This window comes from Trichoderma ghanense (genome assembly GCF_004382785.1).
Source record: "Trichoderma ghanense strain CCMA-1212 chromosome Unknown scaffold_2, whole genome shotgun sequence".
In the NCBI taxonomy this organism is placed as follows: Eukaryota; Fungi; Ascomycota; class Sordariomycetes; order Hypocreales; family Hypocreaceae; genus Trichoderma; species Trichoderma ghanense.
The window spans coordinates 2,612,699-2,638,575 of record NW_027395665.1 but is presented as its reverse complement, the minus strand read 5'-3'; the positions used below and the strand labels follow the sequence as shown (position 1 = coordinate 2,638,575).

Genomic DNA, 25,877 nt, shown 5'->3' with positions numbered 1-25,877 from the left:
CACGCGCGGCTCTGCCCTTCAACTATTCCATGACGCTTGCATGAAGAGAGAGGTAAAGCCGAGGTCAGCGACCCTCTGAGTTCCCAGCATACGAGGATTTTGAGCTTCATTTCATGGCAAGGGCCGTACCTGATGTCAACACCCTGCCCAGGCGATGCTGACGTATGGTGCACTTTCCTCCCCGATTGATCTCGGGCATTGCCTCTTACGTATGAAATCATTATTCTCGTTGAAGATCTACTCGCAGTCACTTTGCGGGTGCAATATGTCATGTTTGGGGAAATGGACAATATCAGCGTCGGAATCCTGTTCAGCATCTATGGGAAATGGGGCCCTCTGCTGCGCATAGTAGCAGAAGAAAAGAAGCAAATCAGGATATTGATTGCGAACATCAAACTTCCAGAGGCACACCTCATATACTAACCCCAGATGTACTAGTTAAAAGTCAAATTTCACAACTATGCTCATACGCTTCATGGTGAACGCTGAGGTGGTGGACCCGTATTCTGGCTGGATTGTCTATGGCGGCCATTACATGTCAGAGCTCACGTTGATTGAGCGATATATGGCGTTGAACGTGGCTCGCTCAAACTCACCTTGTAGGCTTCGGGCTGAAAGTCTGCAAAGTCACCGCCAGCAGTTCTGTTATAGTACGCAAGAGCGTGGTTTAAGGACAACCATTCGTCGTCGAGGTCTGCGTGACTGTTGCAGTAGTCACGATGGGGCTGCCCGCTCCGGCAAGGCCTGTGGTCTCGGTGATAGTGACGGTGGGAGAAACAATGACAGTCTTGACGGATGTGACCGTCGAGGTGGGCAGGCTGAGGCATGAACACGCTTTGGTAACGTCTGGAGTTGGGTACTGGGTGACGAAGTCGGGGATCGAAGGAAGATCTCCGTCACCAGGGTGATTAAATGGGGTGGGACTGGCGGTGCAAGAGCTAATGGTAGTTGTTCTGTGATGTCTGTGTGGTTAGACTAACTGATAACGTAGTGAATATACATATGTTGAGGAGGTCGTGGCAAACATACGTGGTGGTACTAGTTGTGATGGTGGGCTGGACAGAGTTGGCGTCGGTAGTCGTGACTGTAACCGTAAATGGTCTCGCAATTGTGGTGGTACTCGTTTTGACGACGCTTGGGAGAGGAACCACGGCCTATGCACATCAGTAAGGGGTTCTAGTGTCATCTCGGGCGTCGGAAAATGCTCACAGCGCAGTAGGCCACGGCCAAGGGGTCTCCAACGAGAAGCCCGACAATGACTTGGACAGCAAGGCAGCTGGCTGGGTCTACGATACCAGGCACCAGTTGAGGGGCCGGAGAAGCAACAGTTGCGGAGGATAATGCCAGGGCCAAGGCGGCCAGCGAAGAGAATGTGTGCTTCATGTTGCGGATACTTGAACCCCTTAGTTTAGGATGAAAAGTGAGCGCCAGTGGTAGATGGAATGATAGATACCAGATGGTCTGGAGCACGAACTTATATACCCGTTTTGGTTCTTCTCTGTTTCAGCCTTCTTTATGCTGCGCCTCTTGAATTCTTTGGGAATCACTTGCTGTGATTTGCTCATCAAACGTTAGAAGGGTTTGTGGTCTACGTGTAATTGACACATCTGTGTCATGGCCAGCACATCGTAACGGTCCCATACACCGCTCCTCCATGACATGTAAGGGAGCTCTCGCAATGAGGTTAACGAGACGCCCTTCTTGCCCAAGATCCGCATTCCTGGATGCACGATGAGGCCACAGAAGCAATGGTAGGGCCACATAAAAAAGAGCTTCTTGTGCTCGCAAACATCGGTCAAGGTATAATTGTGCCAAGGAAATGAGAGACACACTAGGATCTTCCCGGCAGCCCTGCGCTGGACAAGGTCTCATCTGAGTTGGGCTTCGCGTCTTCTATAAGTTGGTTTGTGAAGAGTGTCAATGATTGTAAGTGGAGGCGAGGTGGTCTTGCGAGCTTGACGGCCAATATACTTGATGAGTCCGGCCAATGACAAGCTTGCCTCTTCTGCAAGGAAGAACTGTTTCCTGCATGTTGGTGAGATTCCGGAGGCAGTGGCTCGATTGATTGCCTATTAAGACCATTGGCTTGCGTGGCACAAATTAAGCTTGAACTACATGTGCCTCGTAGGTGACGGTTCGACTTGGAAGTGCGGAGGTTATCCAGACACGAGGCTATCCGTTGCGAGATGCCGATCTCGCCTTACTTGAAGAGGAGTCTGATGGTTTTGAATGACTTTCTTGCACAGCTGGTAAGCATGATGAGTCCATGTGAAGTCATTGAAGAGATGTCATAGCCGCTAGACGATGCCATCTGTCCAGAATGATCAATGGTGGTATAGCTGCATTGCTAACTGAGGACTATACGAAGTGTACAACGCTGAATAAAGACGTAGAATACAGGTGGAAAGTTCTTTTGAAGCTGTAAGAAGAAAGTGTTCACATACTAGGCACGTTGAGCCACTACTCCCTCCGTGGAGCGGCAGGATGGTTTGAACACTTCCGAGATTGAGTTTCTCCCTTGCATATGAGGCAGCATCGTGCCTGACCTCAGCTCATTCAGCGATTTCTTCCGTAAAGTGAAACAGTATATTCATTCCAATGCCACCGTCACGCTCTTGGCGGACATGGTGTGAGACGGGCTGTCGTACATTTGGGAGTAATACTCAGCGCCGTACCTTCTCGAATGAGGTGATCGCGAGTAGCCGTTTACTCTGAATGATGCTTCATTTGGATCCTACTCGAGCCCTTCATAAGGTTTGGCCATTCGACGCAATCATTGAGAGGAGCGGGTGGCATACGATTTTGACCATTTTCCTGTGACTTTTTATATATGTAGTATGGCCGTCGATGGCTTGGTCTGTCCTCTACCTATACATGTATACAGGGTAAAGGTGGTTGGAGCATTGTTCAATGCCAGTGATGAACAGCATAGAGGCTTAACTTCTCCAATCGCGCTTCATCACGGCAATGAATCCAGAGTGCCCTGGACTTGGAAACATTATTGGAGCATACTGGCGGCGAAGGCGCGGATATCGGAGGCTGTCTATGAAATCGGCACTTTTTTCCTAGTGGTCTGCCAAACTGTTCGAGAAAGGTTCCAAGCAGTAAGTTACTTTTCGGACTCTTGAATTCCCTCCTCGTCCTCCAAAAAGCATGCACAGAGATCCTCGCAGGCTTCAGTGTCTGTTGGAAAAAAAAAAAAAAAAAAAAAAAAAAAAAAAAAAAAAAAAGCAAAGAGCTGGTTCATTCCAGACGTCCCAGGGTAGGTAAGGTACCTAAGGCAGGCAAATACCTACTAGTACTAGCAGGTGAGGATGGGAGCGGCGGTGATCCACCGATGTGATGATCGCGTTGCATAGATACCAGTCACCGATTTCGCGCAACCGTAGAAAATCATCAGACTGACGGAAGCAGTTCTTAACCAGCGTTATTCTGTGTCTTTTACCCTACCTACTGTTCACGCACCTTAATTCGTCAAGGCTGTTGCTAGTAACCACAATCGCTGCGAGGTCTTGGTCTCCCGAGCTTTTACCCGGCCTTCAACCGACCGAGTTATCCAAACCAGTGAGCTCACGACCAGTGAAGCTTCAACCATCAAACATTCAACGCCAATCTCGCCTTCAATCGCAGCCTTTCGTCGTCGCCATTTCCCCGTATCCAACTCCCGAGCCATTAGTTCTCTGGAAGAACACTCACGCGACCACATCGACCTTTCGTATTCAACTCCCCGAGCAGCACAGCAAGATGGGCAAGAAGAAGCGCGGCCATCCCGACGTCGAGGAAATCCTCGCGCGACCGTGGTGCTATTACTGTGCGTATCCCTTTCTTTCCACATCTGCAATCTGCAGTTCCTCGTTTCTTGCATCTCTAACCGTTGTGCTTTTTCCAGGCGAACGTGACTTTGAAGATCTCAAGCTCCTCATTTCCCACCAAAAAGCCAAGCACTTCAAATGCGACCGATGTGGCCGACGACTGAACACTGCAGGAGGTACGTCTGCGATTGATGGAGATTTTGGCAGATGAGATGACTCCAACTCACCTGCCCGATCAGAAGACATTTGCTAATGACCGGCGCCCTCGTAGGTCTCTCCGTCCATCTGAACCAGGTTCACAAGGAGACGCTCAGTCAAGTCGAAAATGCGCTACCCAACAGACAGGGACTCGAGGTCGAGATCTTCGGCATGGAGGGAATTCCACAAGAAGTGCTCGAGCAACACCGAAATCGCATCATTCAGAACTTCTATCAGGCGCAGGAAGATCGCAGAATCGCGACCGGCAACCCCCCACCTGGCCAGTCGAAGAATCCGAGAAAGAAGATCAAGATCGAGACGGCTGAGGAACTCCTCAAGAGGTTTGCCGAGTATCGCGCTCAGAAGAAAGCGGGAGTGACAAGCGGCGGCGGCCCGATGGATGGAGTCGTCCAGACAAACCCCCCCTTCCCTCAGCAAGCTTTCAACCAGCCGGGCTTCCCCGGTCAGCAGCCTGCCTACGGCTACTCCGCAGACAATCTTCCGGCGCGGCCTTCATCAAACCTGGTCGGCGCTCCGGGACTACCACAACGACCTTCACAGCCTGGCTTCTGGGGCAGCTCGGCTCAGGCTGCGGCTACGGGCGATGAGATTGATCAATTGATTCGCATGGCTGAAGCCGGCGTCAAGCCACAGAAGAGGCCAGACGAAGGCGAGGAGGCGGCTGAGGGAACCAAGGCCAAGAAAGAGAAGGACAAGAAGGGTCGGATGGTGTACGATGATGCAGAGTTCAGTCCCGAGGAGAAGATGGCGGCTCTCCCTCGCTACGCGTATATACCGCCAGTCGGAGCTTAATATCAGTGCAGCAATAGGTTCTACTACCGGATGCGTTGGGCAACAGAAAAGGACTCGTTCTGAGACGAGCAACATGTACACGGACTGCACAAATGTTCGATTTACAATTGATGGTTGAGGCACTTTCACAAGGGTTGGCGTCTGGGATTGTGTATGTAATATACAGAGGATTTCACACTGCTACGGATCGCCTCTACTGATTCTGACGTCGGTAGATCTGACGGGGGGGCAAGATATGACGATTTCCATCTTCCCCTGTCACGATAATACTGCAGGCTTTTGGGTCTTGAGTGAACAAGCTGGAGTGACGCCTCTTCTATATAGGCACTCAACATTCTGGTATATTTGCCCGTGTGATGTGTGATGCCAATCGAATACTCACAGGCCGTTTGATATGGTGCGTCAGGATCAGAATACCCCGAGAGCTGAATTGAATTCGTAGCAGTAGGTATTAGTGCTCCCATTTTCATATCAAGATCTGTAATCTGCAATATCCTCTTCATTTCCTGCTCTATCGACGTCAAAGGCGCGATGCCGTCGCTTGGCACCTCACGTACCTTAGATACTGGTCATGTTAGAGTCGATAGGCCACGGACGAGTGACTTGCGAGCGTGAAAAGGCGGAAGAGATACGCGGTCAGCTCTGGAGCCAATCAAGTTCAATACTGGTCGTCACCGACAACAGAAACCACCAACCCTGACCTCCATTTCCACCGATTCAAGCTCAAAATGATTAAGAAAAATCATACACGTTCTTTGTGGCCTCTCATTTTGGTGATAGAACATCAGACCGCCTTTCTCGAGAGCACTGAATCTCTGTTGGCTTGACTCGAGACCCCAGTCAAACCACAGGGTAGCTCACACTGCTCACAAGTAAAGTCTGGTGTGTCTGCGTGCTCTCTGTGGAACTCCCCGCAAGCGCTAGGCGTTGTCAAGGGCAACAGGGCCATTTTCCTCCTGACAAGGGTCAACAGATAAACCGATTGATTGGCACGTCACTTTGGACAGCTTCGACTCGAGGGAACGGGATATCAACTGCTCTAATCTGCATTTGCCATTGTGTTTTGACTATTCGACATTTCCTACGGACTGCTAACCGCTGCGACTATTGATTTGATCTCGGGGCGCCTGGTTCTGCCTGATTTTCTTCCTTCTTTTCCTTGTTTATTTTTTTTTTCCTGAGGGAGGAACTGTCGATAGTATCAGCTGTACTCGGACCCCCCCCTGGTCCTCGATTATCTGGATCGCTCAAGAGCCGAAATTGGACCAGGCGCTCGATCGTGCGCACCGACGACTTCTCGAGATCGGAATTCGAACCCTATCGAGGCATTCGCACGACACAAGACGAACAGCAGCAACGCTGGGTGGGCAGATTGAAGAGGCCAATCGAGGGAAGCGGTGAACCATGGACGATCCGGGACAGTCGTCCATTACAGTGGCCGGTATGTGGATGGTCATCCAAGCCAAGAGAGAGAGAGAGAAATAGAGAGAGAAGAGGATGGTCAAACCGGGGTTTGCTGACAATGTCTCAGTCCGAGTACGGCCGTTCACCATCCGAGAAGCGGCTCAACTGTACGATACGGCTCCGCTCCCCTAGTCACGAATCGAACGAGCTTGATGCTAACCCGGCCTCACAGGCAGCGAAACGACGATGGCACAATATTCCTCGGCGACGGGTCCTTTGCTTCAGTGCCGACGCCCAAGCTTCACCAGCGGGGCATCCGAAACGTCATCAAGGTGATTGATGATCGCTGCCTGTATGCATACACTCTGATCCCGGCCCATGACGGTGATGGGCAGCATCCACTGACTCTTTCTCCTTGTTCTGCAGGATATTCGATCCCCCAGAAGACAGCCCCGTCCAGAAATTCTCGCGAACCGTCGTCCCCGCCTCGAAAAAAGTAAAAGATCAAGTGTTTGCCTTTGATCGAGTCTTCGACGACAACACAACGCAGGCCGAGATTTACGAGGGCACCACTCGCGGCTTGCTCGACAGCGTCCTGGACGGATACAATGCGACGGTCTTTGCCTACGGCGCCACGGGCTGCGGCAAGACGCATACGATTACCGGCACGGCGCAGCAGCCCGGCATCATCTTCCTGACCATGCAGGAGCTGTTCGAGAAGATTGAGGAGCGCAGCCAAGAAAAGCACACGGAGCTGACGCTGAGCTACCTGGAGATCTACAACGAGACAATCCGGGACCTGCTGGTGCCCGGTGGCAGCAAGGCCGGCCTGGCCCTTCGCGAGGACAGCAACCAGGCGGTCGCCGTACCTGGTTTGACCAGCCATCGCCCCAGAGACGTCCAGGAGGTCATGGACATGATTGTGCAGGGCAACGAGTACCGAACCGTGTCGCCAACCGAGGCCAACGCGACCTCTTCACGATCCCACGCCGTGCTGCAGATCAACATCTCGCAAAAGGACAGAAACGCCGACGTCAACGAGCCTCACACGATGGCGACTCTCAGCATCATCGATCTTGCGGGCTCAGAACGAGCCTCCGTCACCAAGAACCGAGGCGAGCGCCTCACGGAGGGTGCCAACATCAACAAGTCGCTTCTCGCCCTTGGAGGCTGCATCAACGCTCTCTGCGACCGGCGAGGAAAGGCGCACGTCCCGTACCGCAACAGCAAGCTCACGCGTCTGCTCAAGTTCTCGCTCGGCGGCAACTGCAAGACCGTCATGATTGTCTGCGTCTCGCCGTCGAGCGCTCACTACGACGAAACCCAGAACACGCTGCGATATGCGAACCGGGCCAAGAACATCCAGACAAAGGTCACTCGCAACGTTTTCAATGTCAACCGCCACGTCAAGGACTTTTTGATCAAAATCGATGAACAAATAGCCCTCATTAACGAATTGAGAGCACAGCAGAGGGAGTCGGAAAAGGTCAGCTTCGCCAAGTTCCGGAAGCAGTACGAAAAACGAGACGCCATCGCACGAGGAGCCTTACAGAGACTTCGGGCTGCGTATGATAATGCTGATGGGGAGCGTCAAGAGCGCATCACCACCATGCGGAAACTCAAGCATTTTGAGCGGCGCATCAGCCTTCTTTCCGCGTGGATTGCAGCTTTTGACACTGTTGCCAACCAGAGAGAGGAAGAGGGGGAAATGCCCCGGAGCCTGGCGGCCATTCGACAAACTGCCCAGGGGATTCTGATAGAGCTGGAGAACGGCAGGCATCACGTTCACCATAGGCTGGAAAAGTCGGCCTGGGAGCGCCATCTGGACACGGCCCTGGCTCATGGTGTCCGACAGCTCGAGCTCGCCGAAGGTAACGACACGGGCGAGATTGCAAGTCTGACACGCGAGGCCGAGCTCCTCAAGTCCAACTTTCACCGCGAGGCCTATCGAGAAGTTCTGGAACAAGAGAAGGCCGGGGATGCTGCCATGATGCAGATGCTTCTCACTGCCCAGTTTGAGATGATCTCCTCGCTCGATGCAGTCACGTCGATGGACGAAGATGGCGCAATTGCGCATGCCAAAGAGGTCATCTCTCGCCTGCTCCAGACTGGCCTCACAGCCGCGTCCCAAGTGGTCAAGCCCGATGGATCTCTGCCAGCTGTGCCTGACATTGCTGCCCCGGCGCCAAGGCGAACACTTAGAAAGAGGAAATCGCTGTCAGCTTACAGGCCTATCGCGCCTCCGGCTATCGTGGCCGTACAGAACGAGCATGTGTATGCGAGTCCCATGAAATCATTGCCGAAACGGCGTAAGGCACTCGGCATGCCGAAGAAGGGAGTCAGCTTTACGCCTGTCAAACGCACGACCAAAAGCAGAGGAGTCAGATGGAGGGACGACGAGACGGAGGACGGGACGCTGGCGGATTTTGAGAGGACGCCGCAGCAGCTGTTCAGCTCCCCGCGGGCTGAGCAGCCGTCGCCGGTAGCTAAGAGCAAGATTCCGTCTCCGCCGCAGTTCAACAGCGTGGCTAAGGGCGATGCTGCGAACAACGACGACTCCCTAGAAATGTCTGACGCGCCGAGCCTTTCCATCGCTAAGCCCGGGAGGTTCCAAGCTGGCTTCCTGTCCAGGGGTCCGCGATTGTCATCGGGGAGTAGTGGGCTGCCGGTGTCTTCGTCGCCCCCTGCTCTGAGCATGCACTTGCGCTCTTCGAGCTCCCCCGACGTGACCAGAACGCCGCCCCTGCGATCACTACAAGGGTCCAAGACCGACAACATGTCGCCGCTGGCCTATAGCAAAGTACCGCGGCCCAGTCCTCCGTACCATCAGCTGCAGGCGGTCATGGACGAGAACAACCCCCCAAACGCCTCTGGATCCGACTCCGAGTCTAGCACGATCGACATGCACAAGCTCCGCAACGCCATTGCGTCCAAGAAGCCCCGGAGGATGAGTCTCGTGGGCCAGAGCTCGGTCCCTGTTGCCAGGCGGGTAGCTTCGATCGCCCCTCCCGCTGTCGAGAGGCCAGCGTCCCGATCGAGCATGCCCGTCCTGGCCAGCGCCACCAACGGCATCTCCCGCCTTCGCAGAGGGAGTCTGGAGCGTCGCAAGAGCCCGCCGCTGCTGTGCTCGCCTCCAGAGCTCAAGTCAGACGACCTCACTGCTGGACAGGCGAGGCGGATGAACATGGGCGCGCCCTTGCGGCTGGACAATCACGGTGCGACGCAACGCGACGGAGTTGGTCCAGAAGGGCCTCGCCGCGTCACCATTAGCGTTGGTACGGCTGGTGCCGCTGCCGGTGTTGCTGCACACCGGAGGTTGGAGAGCCGAGGAGGCTTGCCGATTAGGTGAAGGCTTGGCTCCTGACCAGCTGTGTTCCTCTTGTGTGCTTATATTGTTTTCTTGTTTTGTCTTGTACTATAGCGTCCTCTGGTTTGCTTCAAGGGTTGCTTTCCCTACCTACATATAGAGGTGGATACGCATTGAGCAATGTTTTGCTTTCTTCTCGGCCTTTTGGCCATGATTTACACCTTACGAGCACGGGTGTCTAGGAGAAAATGGGGTCACGGAATTGGCATATTGGCGTGATTAATTTGTGTATGACTCGCTGTATGAAATACATATTTGTGTAGGACAGATGGGTTTACATCTAATCCCTCTTCACGTTGTGCGCTTCTGCGATTGAGTTGGATGCCGTCAGCCTTGATTTGTAGCTGGTGGTGAGAATATTCTTGCATCTACCGCCTGTGGGTGTGTCTGTCGAAGGCGTGGATTGCTCTAAAGAGATACGGAATTGATACCTGATTAATGCGTTGTATTGTATCACTGGAGCCTCCATGAATGCGTCGAGTCTTTGATAGATTTCCGTGGAAGAGATATAACAGCTGGCACTCATTTGTTCTCTCGTCTATGCTACCCATCACCTGCCATAGGTACGATGAATCATCTGGGCAAGTGGTTCAAGCGGTACGCATGTGCATTACTCACACTGTATGACGCGCCACGACTCCCAGTCTCGGCACAGTGCTTCCGCTTTTTCCCACCTCTAACCGCTCGCCGTCCGACTTCAACCTCTCGCCATCCCTAGATCTGACATCCGCACTTCCGCCCTGCCGCTCCTTTTACACCCTTTTACAGCCAACAAGATACACAGAATCTATTCATTCGTTGGCCGCACATCCGCAGCGTCGCATTGACCGCAGAACTCTACTGCCATACAATCTTACGGTGCCATTCGACCATTCCGGCTCTCTCTTTCTAATGGACGTTGGCCACCATGGCTCTGCAGACCCGGACCCTCTGCCGCCCGTTCGATACATCCGCAGCCGCATCACCAACGCCTGTGACGGGTGCAAGGCGCGCAAGGTGAAGTGCGACGGAAGGCTGCCGTGCGGGTTCTGCGCTGCGAGACAGAGGGCGCAGATGTGCCATTACTCGCCGCAGAGGAGACGGAGACACTCGCAGAGACACTCACAGTCCCAATCCCTCTCACAATCTCAGTCGCAGTCGCAGTCCCACGAGAAGCTCCCAAGATCACCGCCTCTCTCGGCCCGGGAGTCGGGAGATCGCTCGGTGAGGTCGCCGTCGCCGATGCAGACGCCTGGCTCGAGGAGGCCGCCTTCCTCAGTGGCCGTTTCATCCGCATCTGATTCAGCCGCGGCCTTGTCTCCAAGAATGGGGAGTGAAAGGCGCGGATCAGCAGTCAACCAGCCTCACGATGCTTCCGTGGCCGAGGACGAGACCGAGGTGCCCCGAGAGGCTCGCCTGCTGTGTGACGCCCACGGCAAACTCACCTTCATCGGCGACTGCGCGCCTTTATCCTTCTTTCAGTCGGTGCGGAGGCTCGTCACTAATAGGGTCGGCCAGAATGCCTTTGCGCCGCACACGAGCCGGTTCTCAGTTCTGGAGAATGCGCCGGCGCGGCAGTCCAAGCGGCCTTTGAGAGGCGCAGGCGTGCCCGAGGTCCGGCCTGTCCATGTTGCGGCGGCGGTGTCGGCGTATTTGGCGACGACGGCGGGCTTGGTGGACTTGTTCGATAGTGAGAGGCTGCTGGACGATTTGATGCTGTGGGCGAATCTGGCGCATAAGCCGGACAATGTGACGACAATCGTCCACTTTCTTGTCCTCGCTATTGGCTTACAGGCGGACGACGAAGTGCTGTCTCAGCAATACTTCGAGTATGCCCGAGATTTGGCATACACGAATCTGAGCGACAGTCTCGGCGTGGAGACGGTCCAGGCTTTTATCTTGGTAACCATTTACATGCTGTGTTCATGTCAGATTAACGGAGCCTTTCTCTTTTTCGGGATTGCTGCGAGAGCGGCCTACTCAATTGGCCTGCATAGGACCGAGGTGAATGCTCGATTTGGTCACGAGATTCACCAGCAGAGAGACCGGCTATGGAAGAGCCTGCGAGTGCTAGATCTCTTCCTCAGCAGCTCCATGGGACGGCCTCCCTCCACTTCGGACCTCGACTGCACCGTTCCTTACCGCGCGATAGGCAGTGATGGTAATGAGGTGCTCAACCTGCTCAACGCCTCTGTTCAGATCCTGCTCATACTGGAGTGCATCATCATGGAGATATACTCGCGGAAAAAGGTTTCCATGCAGCTGACCGAAGGCATATCCCTCAAGCTGCGCGACTGGTCCGCAAGATGGCTCAGCCAGCTCAAAGACGTCATCGCACAGCCTGCCCTTCGCAACGAAGCCCAGGTCACGGGAGCCTGCCAGGTGCTGTCGTCGTATTACTATGCCGTGATGCTCGTTTCACGGCCGTTCCTGATGTACGAGGTGTGTCAGCGACTGGGAGGTGGTCGGGCTCCGTCGAATAGACCGGCGCTTGCTTCGGGACGGTCGAAGCTGGCGGATGCTTGTATTGATGCTGCGAGTTTAATGGTTGATCCAGTGTTGGATCTGGTTGAACGAGGAGTGCTGAAAGGCAAGGCTCCTCTGCTTGTGTAAGTAAAGAAACTCCTATTGCCTTTCGTCCTCCTCTTCTGTTTCTCGCGCCAAGAGGGATATAAGAGAGAGAGCATGTGGACTAATGAGCAATAGATCGTGGCTTTTTGCCGCTTCGCTCGTTCTTGGTGTTGGTCTCCTGGGCGGGTTCGGCCGTATCCTGGAAAAGTATACGCAACTGTCCATACAAACCATGGACCATTTCGCCCAGAACGACGCCCATGCCAAACAGTACTCTTTGATTGCTCAGTCACTACTCACGACAGCATTGGAGCACCTCGAGCGGCAGGATCTCCAGGAACGAATGCGACGCACCGAAAGCTCCAGCCAGCTCTTCGGCCTGGGCGCTCCTGATGCAAGATCACCATTGAACAAGTCTCCGGCGGCGATGAGAGACGTCGATTTGCGAGTTAGCACGCCAGATACGACTATGGCCAGGTACCGCGGCTCACTGGATCGCCCATCGTTTCTACAGCACCAGGGCTTGTCATCCGGCGGGCCTTCGCCGCGGCTGGCTGAAATGGATTCAGTCTTTCTGGGACTGTCGGAGCCGATGCTGCATACACCTGATACGAATGCCTACTGGGACGGGATTGTGGGAAATAATGATAATGATCCAAATTCGGCTTTAAACCTGTTTCCGTTATTGGAGGCAGGAGGCGGGATTGATTTGGCGCATTGGCTTTGATGACTCCATCTTGGTGTTTATATGTTTCACGGAAAGGGGTCTTTGGTCTAGACGGTACCTGTATAGTATGAAAGAACGGCGTTTGAGTGTTCATGATGGGCTGGGCTGGTTTCCTTTGGCTAGAGCGCGTGTACGCAAGTACGAGGTAGGGGTCGGCTCTACGCAGTGCTCCCCCAGTTTCTCAACTACGGCAGGGAGACAAGAAAGAATTCAACATGCCCGGAGCGAGGCTTCTTGTTTGGATGCTTCAGGCATTGAGGCGTTATGGCATTGTGATGGAGTTGCGGTCTGTTACCAGCTGAAATCGCAATCGAACGGTATGATGGTTCCATATCCGTACGAACCATGGGCCCCAATACCTACGTAAAACCTTGCGTGAGGATCGTCGAATGGCCTAGAATCGTTCTTGAAGAGAGCTTCGTGGTCGGTTGAATCTGCAACAGACGTCGTATCATTGGCTACTCCATGCTATATTGCAATTCCTCGTCGAATACATGGGGTACCAGCTAAAGTCGGCCCGGAATGCAACTTGATATCACTTGTACCTACTACGGAGTACAGTAGTTGAGGCATCTTTAGCTCCCCAGTCATGTCCACATGCAATGCGGGGAAATAGAAAAATTTGTGATGCTTCAATCTGCAGTCGTTACGGCAGCGAGAATAAGGGGAAAAGGCTGTGTGGCGGAGCCGAATATCCGGCTGGCGATCCATCATCGCCTCGTCTTACGAGCCTGAGGAATCCTCGAGCTGTAAAGCTTACTCTATTTCGACCCGGCAACTACGACGAATCAGGCTATAGATATAGAAAAGAGCAGCAGAAGCCAAAAAAAAAAAAAAAAAAAAAAAAGAGCAGCCCATGTGACACTCTGTATAAGACAATAAGAGAAACTGGCTTGTGCTTTTCTGCTGATGCCAATCGCTGGGAAATTCCATCCCAGACTCAACAAGGGGGCATCAGCACTACGGGCATTACGCCTCTCCAGATTGTGGGGGAAAGCTAAGAAAAGAACAAGGGTAGGACCGATAATCCCCATCAGAATTTGGCCAGCTTGCCTCCCCTGTCTACCTTCTGAATTGGGTAAAATGCTAAGTCTTTGATGAGCGGTCGAAGGGGGAGGAATTGTTCCTATAGATGGATTAACTGATCGTGAGGGCCCGGGGAAACGTTTGCTTGTCATGGAAATGGGGGGCTGTATTAAATCAGGGACTTGTCAGGAGGTGAGCGTGCCTGGATCGCGTAGCATCGGATGACGACATGGAGAAGCCGGTGGTTGCTGAGAAAAGGAGTATACATAAAGGCTACGACGAAGCATTTTTGTGTTTTCTGGATGTTTAGGTGTAGGCATTGTGATCCAAATTAGCTTCTTCACTCGATTCCGGTAAAAGGTAGAAAGAAGAAGACCGCTGCAATGGCGAAGTACCTGGTTCCAGCGTCTCTCCTGCTGGCGCAGTCGATGGTGGCCGCGACTCTGTATGACTCGTATGTGAGCCTGTCATTCGAGCTTATTGGCTTTCCTACGTTTGCTGGTAAGTATAGTTTCGCTTTCTGCATGCTACTCGAAGGTCTCGATGTGAACTGAAGGTCATCCGTAGGAACGAAGAGCCAGCCCAACGCCTTTTCGCACAACCTTATGCAGAACTTGGCCTCTCTCCAGGGCAGCGGCATCGTGACGCGAATTGGTGGAAACTCTGGGTGAGTTATCCTGCAGCTTGTATGAGAATTCTCACTTTCCTAAACGCTTGTCAATCAGTGATCGTGCCATCTACGACTCGACCTTGACCACTTCCACAGCCAGCGCATGCCCCAACGCCGATCCCGGTGCCTGGCAGTGCATTGGCAAGACGTTCTTCGAGTCATACGGCGCGTTTCCCGTTGGTACTCGCTACTCCCATCAGTTTAACCTCGGCGCCTACAACTCCTCCGGATGGAACACTCTCCAAACGACGGTGCCGCTGGCCTGCAAGGCGCTTGCAGGCCAACTCGAGTTCTGGGAGGTTGGAAACGAGCCCGATCTCTACACCGGAAGCCGACGGCCCAGCACATACAGCGCTTCCCAGTACGCGGACGAGTGGCTGAACACGACGCAGCACTTCGAGAGCTACCTCCGCGCGGCTTGTCCCGAGCTCTCGGGCAACGTCAAGTACATTGCTCCGTCCTTGAGCTCGCCTGGTGCCAGGCTGCACATTGCCGACATCTTCCCCGACGAGGGTAATGCCACGGAGAAGATCACCCAGGTGTCTGTGCACAACTACATGAACGGCGCGACTGTTCCGGGCGTCACACTGCAGAACACGCTCATGAGCCACAATGCCGTCGTCAATTCGATCAACAACCACGTCAACTACGCCAAGACGTCCACCATTGATGCCGACTACTTCATTGGTGAGCACAACAGCTTGTACGGCGGCGGCGCTTCGGGTCTGTCTGATGTCTTTGGGGCTGCTCTCTGGGCTATGGAGTTCTCTCTCTATGCTGCGTCTACCGGAGTCATCAAGCGCATTCACTTCCACCAGTCCGTGGGCTCTCCCTACGCCGCCTGGGTTCCCTCGGGAACTCTTGCGACCAACGCCCCCTACTACGGAAAGCTGGCCGCCAGCACCTTTTTGGCCAACTCAAATACCATTGAGGTCAAGACGATTGCTCTGAACATGGATGCTGACAAGGACTCTGGATACGGCGCCTACGTCGATGGTGACCTGCGTCGCGTTGCAATTCTGAACTTGAGGCAGTACAATGCTGGCTCAGGGACTCGCGGATCACAGACTTACACCGTCAAGGTCGCTCCCAATTCTTCGTGGAAGTCGCAGCGTCTTACCGCCGCTGGTGCTACGGACAAGACGGGCGTCACATTTAACGGATTTTCGTACGACGCTGATTCCAACGGTTTGGCGAAGCGCGTGAATGGGAAAGAGTCGGATAAGGTTATCAAGGCTGACGGCAGCGGAAACCTTTCGTTTACTGTTCAGAGCTCTGAGGCGATTGTTTTGCTGAAGGTCTAGAAAGCAGAGCTGTTCCCAAGCACTGCATAGCAAGAGTTGTCTGAATTAATAATGAACTTCAAAAGCCCGGTTAGAAAAGTATGGTTTCACTAGCAAGGCGGGACAATAATAGCAGAAATGGAATATATTCTTCTATAGACAGCTGCGGCAAGGGAAAAAAAGACAATAGTTTGCCCGAATGCTGGATCACAACAGAATTCCAGACCCGTGTCCGCTGTGACTGATTCCCCTTTACCACCCGCGACTCGAAGATGAGAAGAGAGAAACAGAGTCGCTGCCGCGTTGAGATATGGCCGTTGCTCTTCGGTGACTTTTCTCTTCTGCTCCCTCCAATCTCAACTGACCCGTGTTGCTTCAGGCAACTCCCGCCTCAAATCTCCAATTTTGTATACACACTTTCCGAAGGTTGGCCCAGTCACGGCCAGGACACTTATCGACTGATGCAGCGCGGCCATTTAGAGCAGCATCATTAACTACTCAATCAGCACCTGCTTCTCCTTTTTCAACTTCTCCACAAACTCCAGCGGCACCTTGAGCGTCTGCGCAACAATGGCCGGCGGCGTCAGTGCTAGCCACTGCGTCAAGGGAATGTCCGCAACGCGGTCCGACTTGTAAATCTCCACCCAGACAAGGTCCTCCGTCTCGGACGTGTTCTCGATGTAGTGGCCCGAGTTGTCCGGGAAAACGGCCGTGTCGCCGGCACGGAAGTTGAAGGTTCGCGCGGCGGCGCTGCCGATGAAGACACTTGCTTGGGCGGTGCCTTTGTGGAAGTAGAGCCATTCTTCAGCCTGTATATACCTGTTAGTTACCTCTCCATCGCAAAAGACGATGGTGCTGTAGAAAGCGACTTACATTCGGATGCCAGTGGAGCTCCCTCAAACCGCCTGGCTTCAGCGTCACCACCGCCGCGGCAATTGTCTTGCTCACCGGGAAATTGGTCGAGTCAATCTTATATACTTGGCCGCCAGTTCCGCCAATCTTCTCCGGCGGATGCTGCAGCGTGCGGTAGACAAAGGATCTGGCCTCGGTAAGTGCTGGGATATAGCCGGCGACGTTATGCTTGGTGACGGTGCCGTTGATAATGTATGGATCAGATGCAGGGAGAGAATTGAAGACAGATTCATCGACGCCAAAGTTCTTTGCGAGGACGGAGCGGGGAGTGTGGGCGATCCAGTCGTCGACATTGAAAGTGGTCCTTGACCGATCAGTCTCTGCCGAAAGAGAGAAGGCTGTTTGCTTACCCAATTTTGTCAAAGTCGCCGTCGTCGAAGACCAGGAGGAACTCGTTCTCCTCATCGAGTCCCTGGACTGTATGTGCAACTCCCTTGGGGAAATACCACACGTCGCCGTATCCGAGCTCCGCGACTTCGCAGTTACCGTTCTCATCAACGGCCGACATGACGATTCTGCCGGCATAGACGATGCCCCATTCCGCCTATATAACACATTAGACAAGCCACGGTGTAGACAAGAAAAGTGAGGGAACATAGGCTCACCACTCGATGCCAGTGCATCTCTCGGATCGCTCCCTTCTCTAGATGCATCTGAGCACCGGCAACGTCGTGACTGGCAGGCAAGTCGGTGATGACCTGCTCCCGAACCCAACCGCCCTTCAAAATGCGCGTCCTGGAATCGGAGAAGCTCCATTTGAGGTTTGGAACAACGCCGTTGTCGGTCGATTGCTGGCCAAGATTGTTAGGGTTTTGCAGATCGAGCTCGTGGTTTGTGCCCCCTTGCATTTTGTCAGGATTTTCTTTTCCTTTGTTGGTAAATTGAGTAAATGTACGCGTACCTGAGAAGGGCCCTCCTTTACCATCGTGACCGATGGGCTGTCCTTCAGAAAACCCCCCGTCTCGCTGCTGGATGCCAGGAGCTGCGGACGCGCCGATGAGGCACAGCGCCCATGCTGATAACGACAAGGCCTTCATGGTCAGGGGAGGCAATGAGCGATGAAGTGAACTGGAAGGTTGCCAAGTGCAAGGACGGCAAGGGAGTATTTACGAAGAACGCTGACTACCTCTTTGCAGCTTCATCTGTAAACAAGCATAACAACAACCTTGTAAGAAGATGTCCAATCAGAAATGCAACAATACGCCTCCGAATCTGTCAATGGCGCAACGGCCAGCATGCACAGAACTCCAAAGCGTGGTCACCACGGTTGTCCAACATTAACGCTAAAATGGCGGCATTGTTCTCTATTACGATGTTGGTTGCACAGATCTTCAGGACCAGTGATGGGCCCCTGTTGACCAGTGGCAGGCTACAACTTATATTGGGTCTTAGAGGTGGTGGTGCAGTTGTGTAGCATCGGGAACTGGATTCAGACGATGGTGCATGAGGAGGTTGCAGATTACATGATGCCATCATACAGGATTGTGACTGTTCTATTTGATAAGTAGTCTAATCAGGCAAATTCTGGGTATAGATCAAGCAAATAAAGACAATACGGATTCCAAAAGGAAATTGCTCCTCAACTCTGACAAAGCGATCTGACTCTATGCCGTGGTTGGCAGTGACTGCATCTGCTTCATATACCAAGCCTGCAAGTCGCGTTAGTAACCTTCTCAGCACCAGAAGCATGACACAGGTGTGGATTGCTTCTCGAGAAACGACATGTACTTACACTTTCTGCTCCTCCAGCCACTACCTTGATACCGAGCAGCTTAGGAAGCAACAGATCCGGCGCCTTTCGCGTAAACGCCCTGGCATCTTCGTCCTTGATCTCTGTATTGAAGATCAAGCTCTTAGGCAACGAAGGGTTTATCGCAGCAGGACGGGCAACGCCGATGATGTCGCAAGCGTCCTCTTGGAGCGCAGTCTCCATGCCTCTGCGCGTCCTGAAGCCGCCTGTAACCATGAGGGGAACGTGCCTGAATCGATCACGGATGGCCTTTGCAAAGTCGAGGAAAAAAGCCTCGCGTGCGATGGTGCTTGCGGATGCGGTACTGGACGTCTGCATCATCTAGAGGAGGCCTAGAGTAAGCTCGTGCTACGGTGGATTCTGTACAACCCGAGCGCAGGAGCTCGGAGCACAGAACAGTTGAAGAGTAGGGGCACTTACTTGAGGGTCCTCGTACGATCCACCGCTAATCTCGAGAAAGTCGACGCCCGCAGCTGCGATATCCTCGAGCTGCTCGATACAGGCGGCAAGCTGCTCCTTGTTTTTATAATCGGCACTGTTGATCTTGACGCCAACACAAAAGCCCTTTGGCACAGCGTCCCTCACAGCTTTGATGGTATCGACGACAATCTTGGCCCGCTTCTTGGCCGTTCCGCCGTATTCGTCCTGCCGTTGGTTCGATGAGGGATTCAGGAACTGAGACAGCAGGTAGCCGTGCGCTGCGTGGAGCTCGACGCCAGCAAAGCCTGCTTCTGCAGCTAACTTGGCGGTTTCTGCAAACTGGGAGACGACGCGCTGGATATCCTCCACTGTCATTTCCTTCGGCGTTCCGAAGACCAAGGCACTAGCAAGCTTGGCCATGATGCCGTCGCCCAGATGTAGCGGAATCGGACTGGGAGCAATCGACTTCTCGAAGAAGCCCCTGGTGCCGGTTTTCGCTGGGCTTTGTCGTCCAGGATGGTTGATCTGCATGATAGCCGGTGTGCCACTCTTGGAGATTGCTTGCGCCCATTTCCTCCATGCGGCAAGGATCCTCTCCCTGTCAATGTTCTCATTGAGGCTCATGTCGTGAGGGCTGCCCAGATATCGGACGTCGACTTCAACGTTTCCTGTGAGAATGGAGCCCCATCCACCCTCAGCCCACGTTTCGTACAATTTGAATATTCTTTCGCCAGGGAGATAATCATCATCTGCCCAGTTCTCTGCCATGGCGGCTTTGGACAGCCGATTGGGGAGCGTGAGACCGCATGGGAGCGTGATTGGCTCCTGAAGCTTGAATTGAGCGATTGTCATATTGGTTGACTTTACGAGTGATGTCTGATCGTGACTATTCTTAGAATTGTTCGAATTACCAAAACAGAGAAGTTGTTCAAGACGTGTATGTACTTGTTGTCTTTATAGAGCGGACATGGCCGCTGAATTTTCTTCAGTCTTCTACCTTAGGCGATCCCTGTTCTACACGAACGCAGCCTCGGCTCAATTCACTAGGCCGAATCAATCTGCTCGGTGTCAATAGAGCGGAGATGTTCGGCGGAGTTTGGTCCCTGAATTGAACGAAATTAGTGCTTCGTACTACTAAGTGTGACAAAGCCCGAGATTTGCATACGACTCGATCAAATCATGAACCTGGAAATGCACCGACTTGTATCATTCATGAAGGTTGCGTGAGGCATGTCAATGCCCTTGTCCTTCTGGTTGCATTGATGAAGTTCACCTTGATGAAAACCACGTTGAAGAGGTTACGTGAAGATGCTCGAGGTCAATTTCATGCCTCGGTCCGCAAAGGTGTGGAGCAGGTCTTATTGGCACTCGGTGTTGAGAAAGTTCCAGACTGGTTCTGGAAACTCCCCGCCACTGTTGGTCGTTTTGCGGAACCGGAAATTCGACGCCTATTCATGTCTGAACCTACTGTACCTTTGGAAGAGCGAATATGTCAGCAAGCGGGTGTGGAGATTCGGCGTTCGGTACAGGAAGGATTGCGGTTCCTTTGAGATCGAAGATCGATGGCCTTTCCCATTTATAAGATCGGGATTGCTTAGCGCAAGCCTTTGTAAGACGGACAAACGAAGAGTCCACAGAAGTCAGAACCCAAATGATGACTCTCCGGCCCGTTCCTTCTGAGCATTATCCCGAAGAGCGATGGCGCAAGTTGACGGCTAGGGAATCTGTTGTGTCTTGTCTCTTTGTATAGGTGATTGCGTAACCTTTTTGTGAATGGCCTCCAAAAGGTCAGGAAAGGAAGGGTGCATGCATCGAAGTTTTGCCCACATAGGCTCAATGTTACCATGGACTACGTGAACGACCCTGCCTCCCGCTTTGCCATACGTAGAGACGCTGTGGGGTTATAAAATAACATGTACGAAGGATCAGTGAAGATCCCATCTTGCATGCAGCTTAACGGGCCAATCCCGCCACATATCGACCGAACGGTGCACTTCCTTCGAACGTGTCGAAGACGAGAATCCATAACTGATCTCAAAGTACCTTGTCATTCTGGTAGACCCTGAAGAAATCGAAACTCGAAAGTCGACTAATTGCCTCCTAGCGTAGCACTTACAAGATGATTGCGGGGGTTTGGTTCGGATTTCTAATCTGCAGAATGGTGCAATCCGTGGAATCAGCTCGGACCCCGGAATTAAGAAGTAGTAATATAAGAATACGAAGAAGCGACAATCCCGTCTTTGTTATGTTTGCTATCAAGATCTAACATCCGTCACAAGAAAACGAGGAAGACGAGTCGAACCATCACCATGTCGAAGCTATTCACCCCGATCAAGGTGGGCCGCGTCGAGCTCGCCCACCGCATCGCCATGGCTCCTATGACCCGGTTCAGAGCCGACGATAACCATGTGCCTCTGCCCACCGTCAAGGAGTACTACGCCCAGAGGACAGCTGTTCCCGGCTCTCTGGCCATTACAGAGGCCACCTTCATCTCTCAGAAGGCTGGCGGCTACGCCAACGTCCCAGGAATCTACAACCAGGAGCAAATCGATGCCTGGAAGGCCGTAACCGAAGCCGTCCACGAGCAAGGCTCCTTCATCTATCTTCAGCTGTGGGCGCTGGGACGAACTGCCAACGCACAGGTTCTCAAGGAGGAAAGCAATTCTGACTTGGTTTCCGCCAGTGACATTCCCCAGAAGGAGGACGGCGCTAAGCCGCGGCCTCTCACGGAGGACGAGATCCTTGAATACATCCAGGACTACGTACAGGCAGCCAAGAACGCCATTGCTGCCGGCTTTGACGGTGTCGAGATTCACTCTGCCAACGGCTACCTGCTCGAGCAGTTTATCCAGCAGCTCTCCAATAGGCGGATGGATGCGTGGGGGGGAAGCATCGAGAACCGCGCCCGCTTCACCCTCGAGGTGACCAAGGCTGTTGTTGCAGCGATCGGAGCAGACCGCACAGCGATCCGCTTCAGTCCCTTTGGAGAAGCGCTGGGTGGCGGCGTCATTGACTACGACGTGCTCCCCCAGTATGTCTATCTCGCAGAGCAGCTCAAGTCCCTCAACCTGGCATACGTTCACTATGTCGAGTCGCGCGAAGAAGGCAAAGGCCTGCTCCCCATCATCAAGGCCTACGACAACGCCAGCCCCGTCATTGTCGCCGGCGGTTACGAGCCCGAGACCAGCAAGAAGGCCGTTGACGACGAGTACAAGGACTACGATGCCATCATCGGCATCGGCCGCCCTTATACATCCAACCCCGACCTGCCCTTCCGCTACAAGCAGGGAATTCCCCTGACGCCGTTCCAGCGCGAGACCTTCTTCACCCCTAAGCTGGATAAAGGCTTTCACGATTTCCCGTTCAGCGAGCAGTTTACGCTGCTGAAAGCGAAGGCTTAGAGAGGACGGAATGCATTTGTAGATGGATATTTGAAGAGCGAAGCATTGTTCAATGGCGAAATGATTACATCTACTCCGCATTTGCCGATTCATCCTGAGCCATGATACAGATACGCTGATTCCAGACTGTTTGCTGAGGTATACGGGCATTGAAACTTGTCTGCTGTGAAATCTCATCCAAAGCTTCTCTATGTCTATTCTGATGATGGCAGCACACAAGGCTAATGACGGTCGACTATGTATCGGATTTTGGTGCTCCTCCGCGCGCTGGACGCTCGGAATATGGTTGAGCATTGAGTCAAATGGACCCAAAGCCACACTAAGTTGATGAGAGATCAGAATCACGACAGCGACTTGTTCACCAAGGGTAGGAAGAATGAAGATAAGACTTCAAGGATATTATATGCAAGCAAAGGTATACGGCATCACTCATTATTCGTACGAACAAACTCTCGTCTTTCCACATCCCATCATTTCCAGAAGTCCGTCGACGCACTCGGCGGGAAGTCCTTCTGAGAGGTTCCAAACTTAGTGTTCTCCTTAGGTCCAAGGGTGAGTTCCAGCACTCCACCGTCAGCGAAGAAGCTGTGCGTCACCCATCCCTTGGTATACGGCTTGCCGTTCAACTTGGCACTTTGGATGTAAATGTTCTTGTAATCAGCATCAAAGTTGATGTTTCGAATGACGGCCGTCTTTCCAGTCCGTGGATCAGTGAGCTTGACCTCCGGGAAGAAGGGCGGAATGATGATATAGACGTCTTGTCCGCTCATGGGGTACAGGCCCAACATGGTGAGCGCCGTGAAGCTGCCCATGGCACCCGAGTCATCGTTTCCTGGAAGTCCGCTTGCTGTGTCGTTAAAGGCACTCGGAATATACTTGTGCGCGTACTCGGCAGAGAGGCCAGGTCTTCCAGCATAGTGGAAGATGAACAGAAGAAGATAGGCCTGCTCATCGCCTATGTAGAACAAGCCAGGCGTGTCGTGCATGTACCTGAGCCGGCGGACGAACTCGTCAGGGCCGCCAAGCGTGGTAATGAGCGTTGCCTGATCGTGGGGCACGTAAAACGTGTAAAGCCACGAGCCGGCTTCGTACGTCTCATGGCCACCGGGATTGAGGTAGCAGCCCTCAAAGTTGTACAAGTCAGTACAGATAGCGGGCTCCTGGAATCCAAATGTGCCATTGAGATACCGAGGCTGCAAGAAGCCTGTGAACCCACTGTCGGTGAACTGGTTGTAGTCCTGGGTTCCAGTCAAGTTCAGCTTGGACTTGGAGTGCGGATCAAACATGTTCTTCCAGTTGCCCGAGCGCTTCAGGTACTTTTCAGCATCCGCGTGCTTTCCCAGGTCGCGGGCCATCTCGGCAATGCAAAAGTCGTTGTACGAGTACTCGATGGTTCTGGAGATGGATCGAGTAAAGAGACCATAGCCATTGGGATCCCAGTCATCTGTTGGGATGTAGCCCAGTTTTTTCCAGCTCTGCAAGCCTCCACGGCCCTCGACCGTCCAAATCTGACCCTCCTCTGCATAAACTGTGAGAAAGTGGTGGTGACAAATTAGAGATCGAGAATAACACTTACCCTCAGCATCAGAAACGACTGCTTTGTAACCCGTGTCCCAGTCAATACCGTCCTTCAAGCCCTTGAGATACGAATCCGCCAGTAAATTGTCAGCGTTGCTGCCACCTTGCGTGAAACCCTTACAGAGCGACATGCGGCAATCTGGAAGCTTGCCCTCATGGCGGTAGATGTCGATGAGACTGCGGACCATCAGAGCCTGAGCATGGGGGTCAACCAGAGTGAGCAGGGGATGTGTGCTTCGGAAGCTGTCCCAGATACAGTAGTACGAGTCAAAGTAAGGTTCGTCGCTCTTCCACAGAGGGTTTTCACCTATACTTGATGAGCAGTGGTTCTGTAATCTTTCAACAAGCCTATCCTCTTACCGGTATAATCCTGAGGTGAAAGCAGAGTGCGATAGATGCCACTCCAGAATGTTCGCTGAAGCGAGTCGCTCACGCCCGAGTTATCAACCTTGATGACACTGAGTTTCTTGCGCCAAGCATCTTCTGCATCGGACCTAACGGCCTCAAAGTCGAAGTCGGGGATTTCCTTCTCGGCATTGTGGCAGGCTTGAGCAGTGCTGATGAACGAGAGCCCAACGCGAGCCAGAATCTGGTTGTTGGCTGGTGGGTGGAACTGGGCCCAGGCACCCGCTGGCAGAATTGGGCTTTGCCCATCATCGTAGGCGCGGAAGCTCTTGTGGTCGCTCCCGGCTCGGTTGTTGACGAAGATTCCCGTGTTACGGAGCTTTGCACCCTTGAAATCCGTGCAGAAATAGGCATTGTATGTGCCAATGCCGAACGAGGGCCTAAAGGTGCCGTTGCCAGAAATGCGACCGGTATGGGCATCAACCGAGATGACCGCAGCACTTCGGGAGCCAGACAGATCGGCCAAGTCGGCCAGAATAAGAGGGCTGTAGGGCGTCTTTCCGTCCGCAGGGAGCTTGGTCGGAGTGCCGTCGGTTGGGAACGAGAATCTGTAGAGGGCCGTGTGGTTGGTGACGGTCATCTCAGCCTTGACCGACGTGTTGAGCTGCAGAGCGAAATATCCTGGCTTTGCCACAACGGTGCTGTTGATCTTTTCGGACGCTCGCAAGGACGAAGGGAAATAGCAGTTGTTAATGTCGTCGTTGAGACAGCCGGTCTGGGCAAAGAGAGGGAAGTTGCCCAGAGACGCACCCTGTCGACACGGATGTTAGAGCTTTTGCCATTCTGCGAGGGAGCTGTATCGGACTTACACCACCCGTGCCACTGTCGTGCATGTGAGAGAACCCGGTGACTACAAAAGTCGGTCAGTGCTGAGCAGGTTGAATCGTTCCATGATCAGTGAGGTATAGCAGCACGTACTCAACCCATCATTGGAGGCATATCCTCCTTGAATCTCCTTGTTGCCGTCTGCGACACTCTTTGCCATGCCATCTTTGAAGCGGTATTAGCCCAGACCGCATATCTGTAGCACTGTTCGTCCAAGGTCCGATGCTCACAGGGAAGACTTGCGCCAGGAAAGACGTGGCCTACAATGCGATTTCGTTAGCACAATCGTTGTATTGCTTGATAAGGGGCTTTTCGTACCTCCATTTGCGGTTCCAATCAACGGATCGATGTAGTCCAGGACATCAAACTGCGAGTGCTGATCTGCTGCTTGGCTCAATCCAAGCAAGAGTGGCCAATAGGCCACCAATTGTTGGAAGTGCATGTCGCGGTCGCTGTATTGATGTGCCTGAATCACTCTGTCAGCATTCCTTGTTGTTTTATTAGGAGACTCACGGTCAGTAACTTACAGGAGAAGAAGCTGCGACTGAAGGGGCCTAGGGAAACGAAGCAGGTAGCCCTCGTATCACCCCGGGTAGATTCCACGTGAAAGAGGCTCGCCCTGTGAGTGGCATTAAAGTGAATCATGTTTGCGGAACTCGTGGCTTAAGTAGTATCGTCAGACCTCCTTCTGTAGGGGCGTCTCGGCCGCCATCTGCATCTTGGTTGGACAATTCCA

General features: G+C 53.1%; 8 protein-coding genes across 8 annotated transcripts; 4 read left to right on the top strand and 4 right to left on the bottom strand.

Annotated features, from left to right (window-relative positions):
* Nucleotides 1–667: 667 nt before the first annotated feature.
* CCMA1212_003268 (uncharacterized protein) lies at nucleotides 668–1,393 on the bottom strand (the record flags this gene model as incomplete). Its single annotated transcript, XM_073700622.1, has 3 exons — nucleotides 1,210–1,393; nucleotides 1,030–1,154; nucleotides 668–953 (listed from the first exon to the last, which is right to left on the bottom strand). Exons 1-3 carry the CDS (start codon nucleotides 1,381–1,383, stop codon nucleotides 668–670), a joined length of 585 nt encoding a protein of 194 aa, XP_073561112.1. The 5' UTR covers nucleotides 1,384–1,393.
* Nucleotides 1,394–3,444: 2,051 nt separating this feature from the next.
* Nucleotides 3,445–9,576, top strand: CCMA1212_003267 (Kinesin-like protein; the record flags this gene model as incomplete). Its single annotated transcript, XM_073700621.1, has 4 exons — nucleotides 3,445–3,988; nucleotides 4,084–4,798; nucleotides 6,460–6,579; nucleotides 6,654–9,576. Coding segments are annotated over 4 exons (4,302 nt in total), but the record flags the coding sequence as incomplete, so codon positions are not given.
* A 909-nt stretch (nucleotides 9,577–10,485) lies between these two features.
* Nucleotides 10,486–12,871, top strand: CCMA1212_003266 (Filamentous growth regulator 27; the record flags this gene model as incomplete). Its single annotated transcript, XM_073700620.1, has 2 exons — nucleotides 10,486–12,182; nucleotides 12,280–12,871. 2 exons carry the CDS (start codon nucleotides 10,486–10,488, stop codon nucleotides 12,869–12,871), a joined length of 2,289 nt encoding a protein of 762 aa, XP_073561120.1.
* A 1,409-nt stretch (nucleotides 12,872–14,280) lies between these two features.
* Nucleotides 14,281–15,871, top strand: CCMA1212_003265 (Beta-glucuronidase; the record flags this gene model as incomplete). Its single annotated transcript, XM_073700619.1, has 3 exons — nucleotides 14,281–14,398; nucleotides 14,465–14,564; nucleotides 14,623–15,871. The coding sequence occupies 3 exons, from the start codon at nucleotides 14,281–14,283 to the stop codon at nucleotides 15,869–15,871; spliced, it is 1,467 nt and encodes a 488-aa protein (XP_073561117.1).
* Nucleotides 15,872–16,344: 473 nt separating this feature from the next.
* Nucleotides 16,345–17,799, bottom strand: CCMA1212_003264 (putative oxalate decarboxylase; the record flags this gene model as incomplete). The annotated part of the gene is made up of 5 exons (XM_073700618.1): nucleotides 16,345–16,659; nucleotides 16,724–17,066; nucleotides 17,113–17,306; nucleotides 17,368–17,603; nucleotides 17,664–17,799. 5 exons carry the CDS (start codon nucleotides 17,797–17,799, stop codon nucleotides 16,345–16,347), a joined length of 1,224 nt encoding a protein of 407 aa, XP_073561118.1.
* A 567-nt stretch (nucleotides 17,800–18,366) lies between these two features.
* On the bottom strand, nucleotides 18,367–19,784 carry CCMA1212_003263 (uncharacterized protein; the record flags this gene model as incomplete). Its single annotated transcript, XM_073700617.1, has 3 exons — nucleotides 18,367–18,411; nucleotides 18,495–18,833; nucleotides 18,933–19,784. The coding sequence occupies 3 exons, from the start codon at nucleotides 19,782–19,784 to the stop codon at nucleotides 18,367–18,369; spliced, it is 1,236 nt and encodes a 411-aa protein (XP_073561115.1).
* A 1,457-nt stretch (nucleotides 19,785–21,241) lies between these two features.
* Nucleotides 21,242–22,333, top strand: CCMA1212_003262 (Chanoclavine-I aldehyde reductase easA; the record flags this gene model as incomplete). The annotated part of the gene is made up of 1 exon (XM_073700616.1): nucleotides 21,242–22,333. One exon carries the CDS (start codon nucleotides 21,242–21,244, stop codon nucleotides 22,331–22,333), a length of 1,092 nt encoding a protein of 363 aa, XP_073561116.1.
* Nucleotides 22,334–22,803: 470 nt separating this feature from the next.
* On the bottom strand, nucleotides 22,804–25,859 carry CCMA1212_003261 (putative secreted glycosidase; the record flags this gene model as incomplete). The annotated part of the gene is made up of 8 exons (XM_073700615.1): nucleotides 22,804–23,852; nucleotides 23,910–24,218; nucleotides 24,272–25,067; nucleotides 25,126–25,166; nucleotides 25,235–25,306; nucleotides 25,372–25,401; nucleotides 25,460–25,607; nucleotides 25,824–25,859. 8 exons carry the CDS (start codon nucleotides 25,857–25,859, stop codon nucleotides 22,804–22,806), a joined length of 2,481 nt encoding a protein of 826 aa, XP_073561113.1.
* Nucleotides 25,860–25,877: the final 18 nt, after the last annotated feature.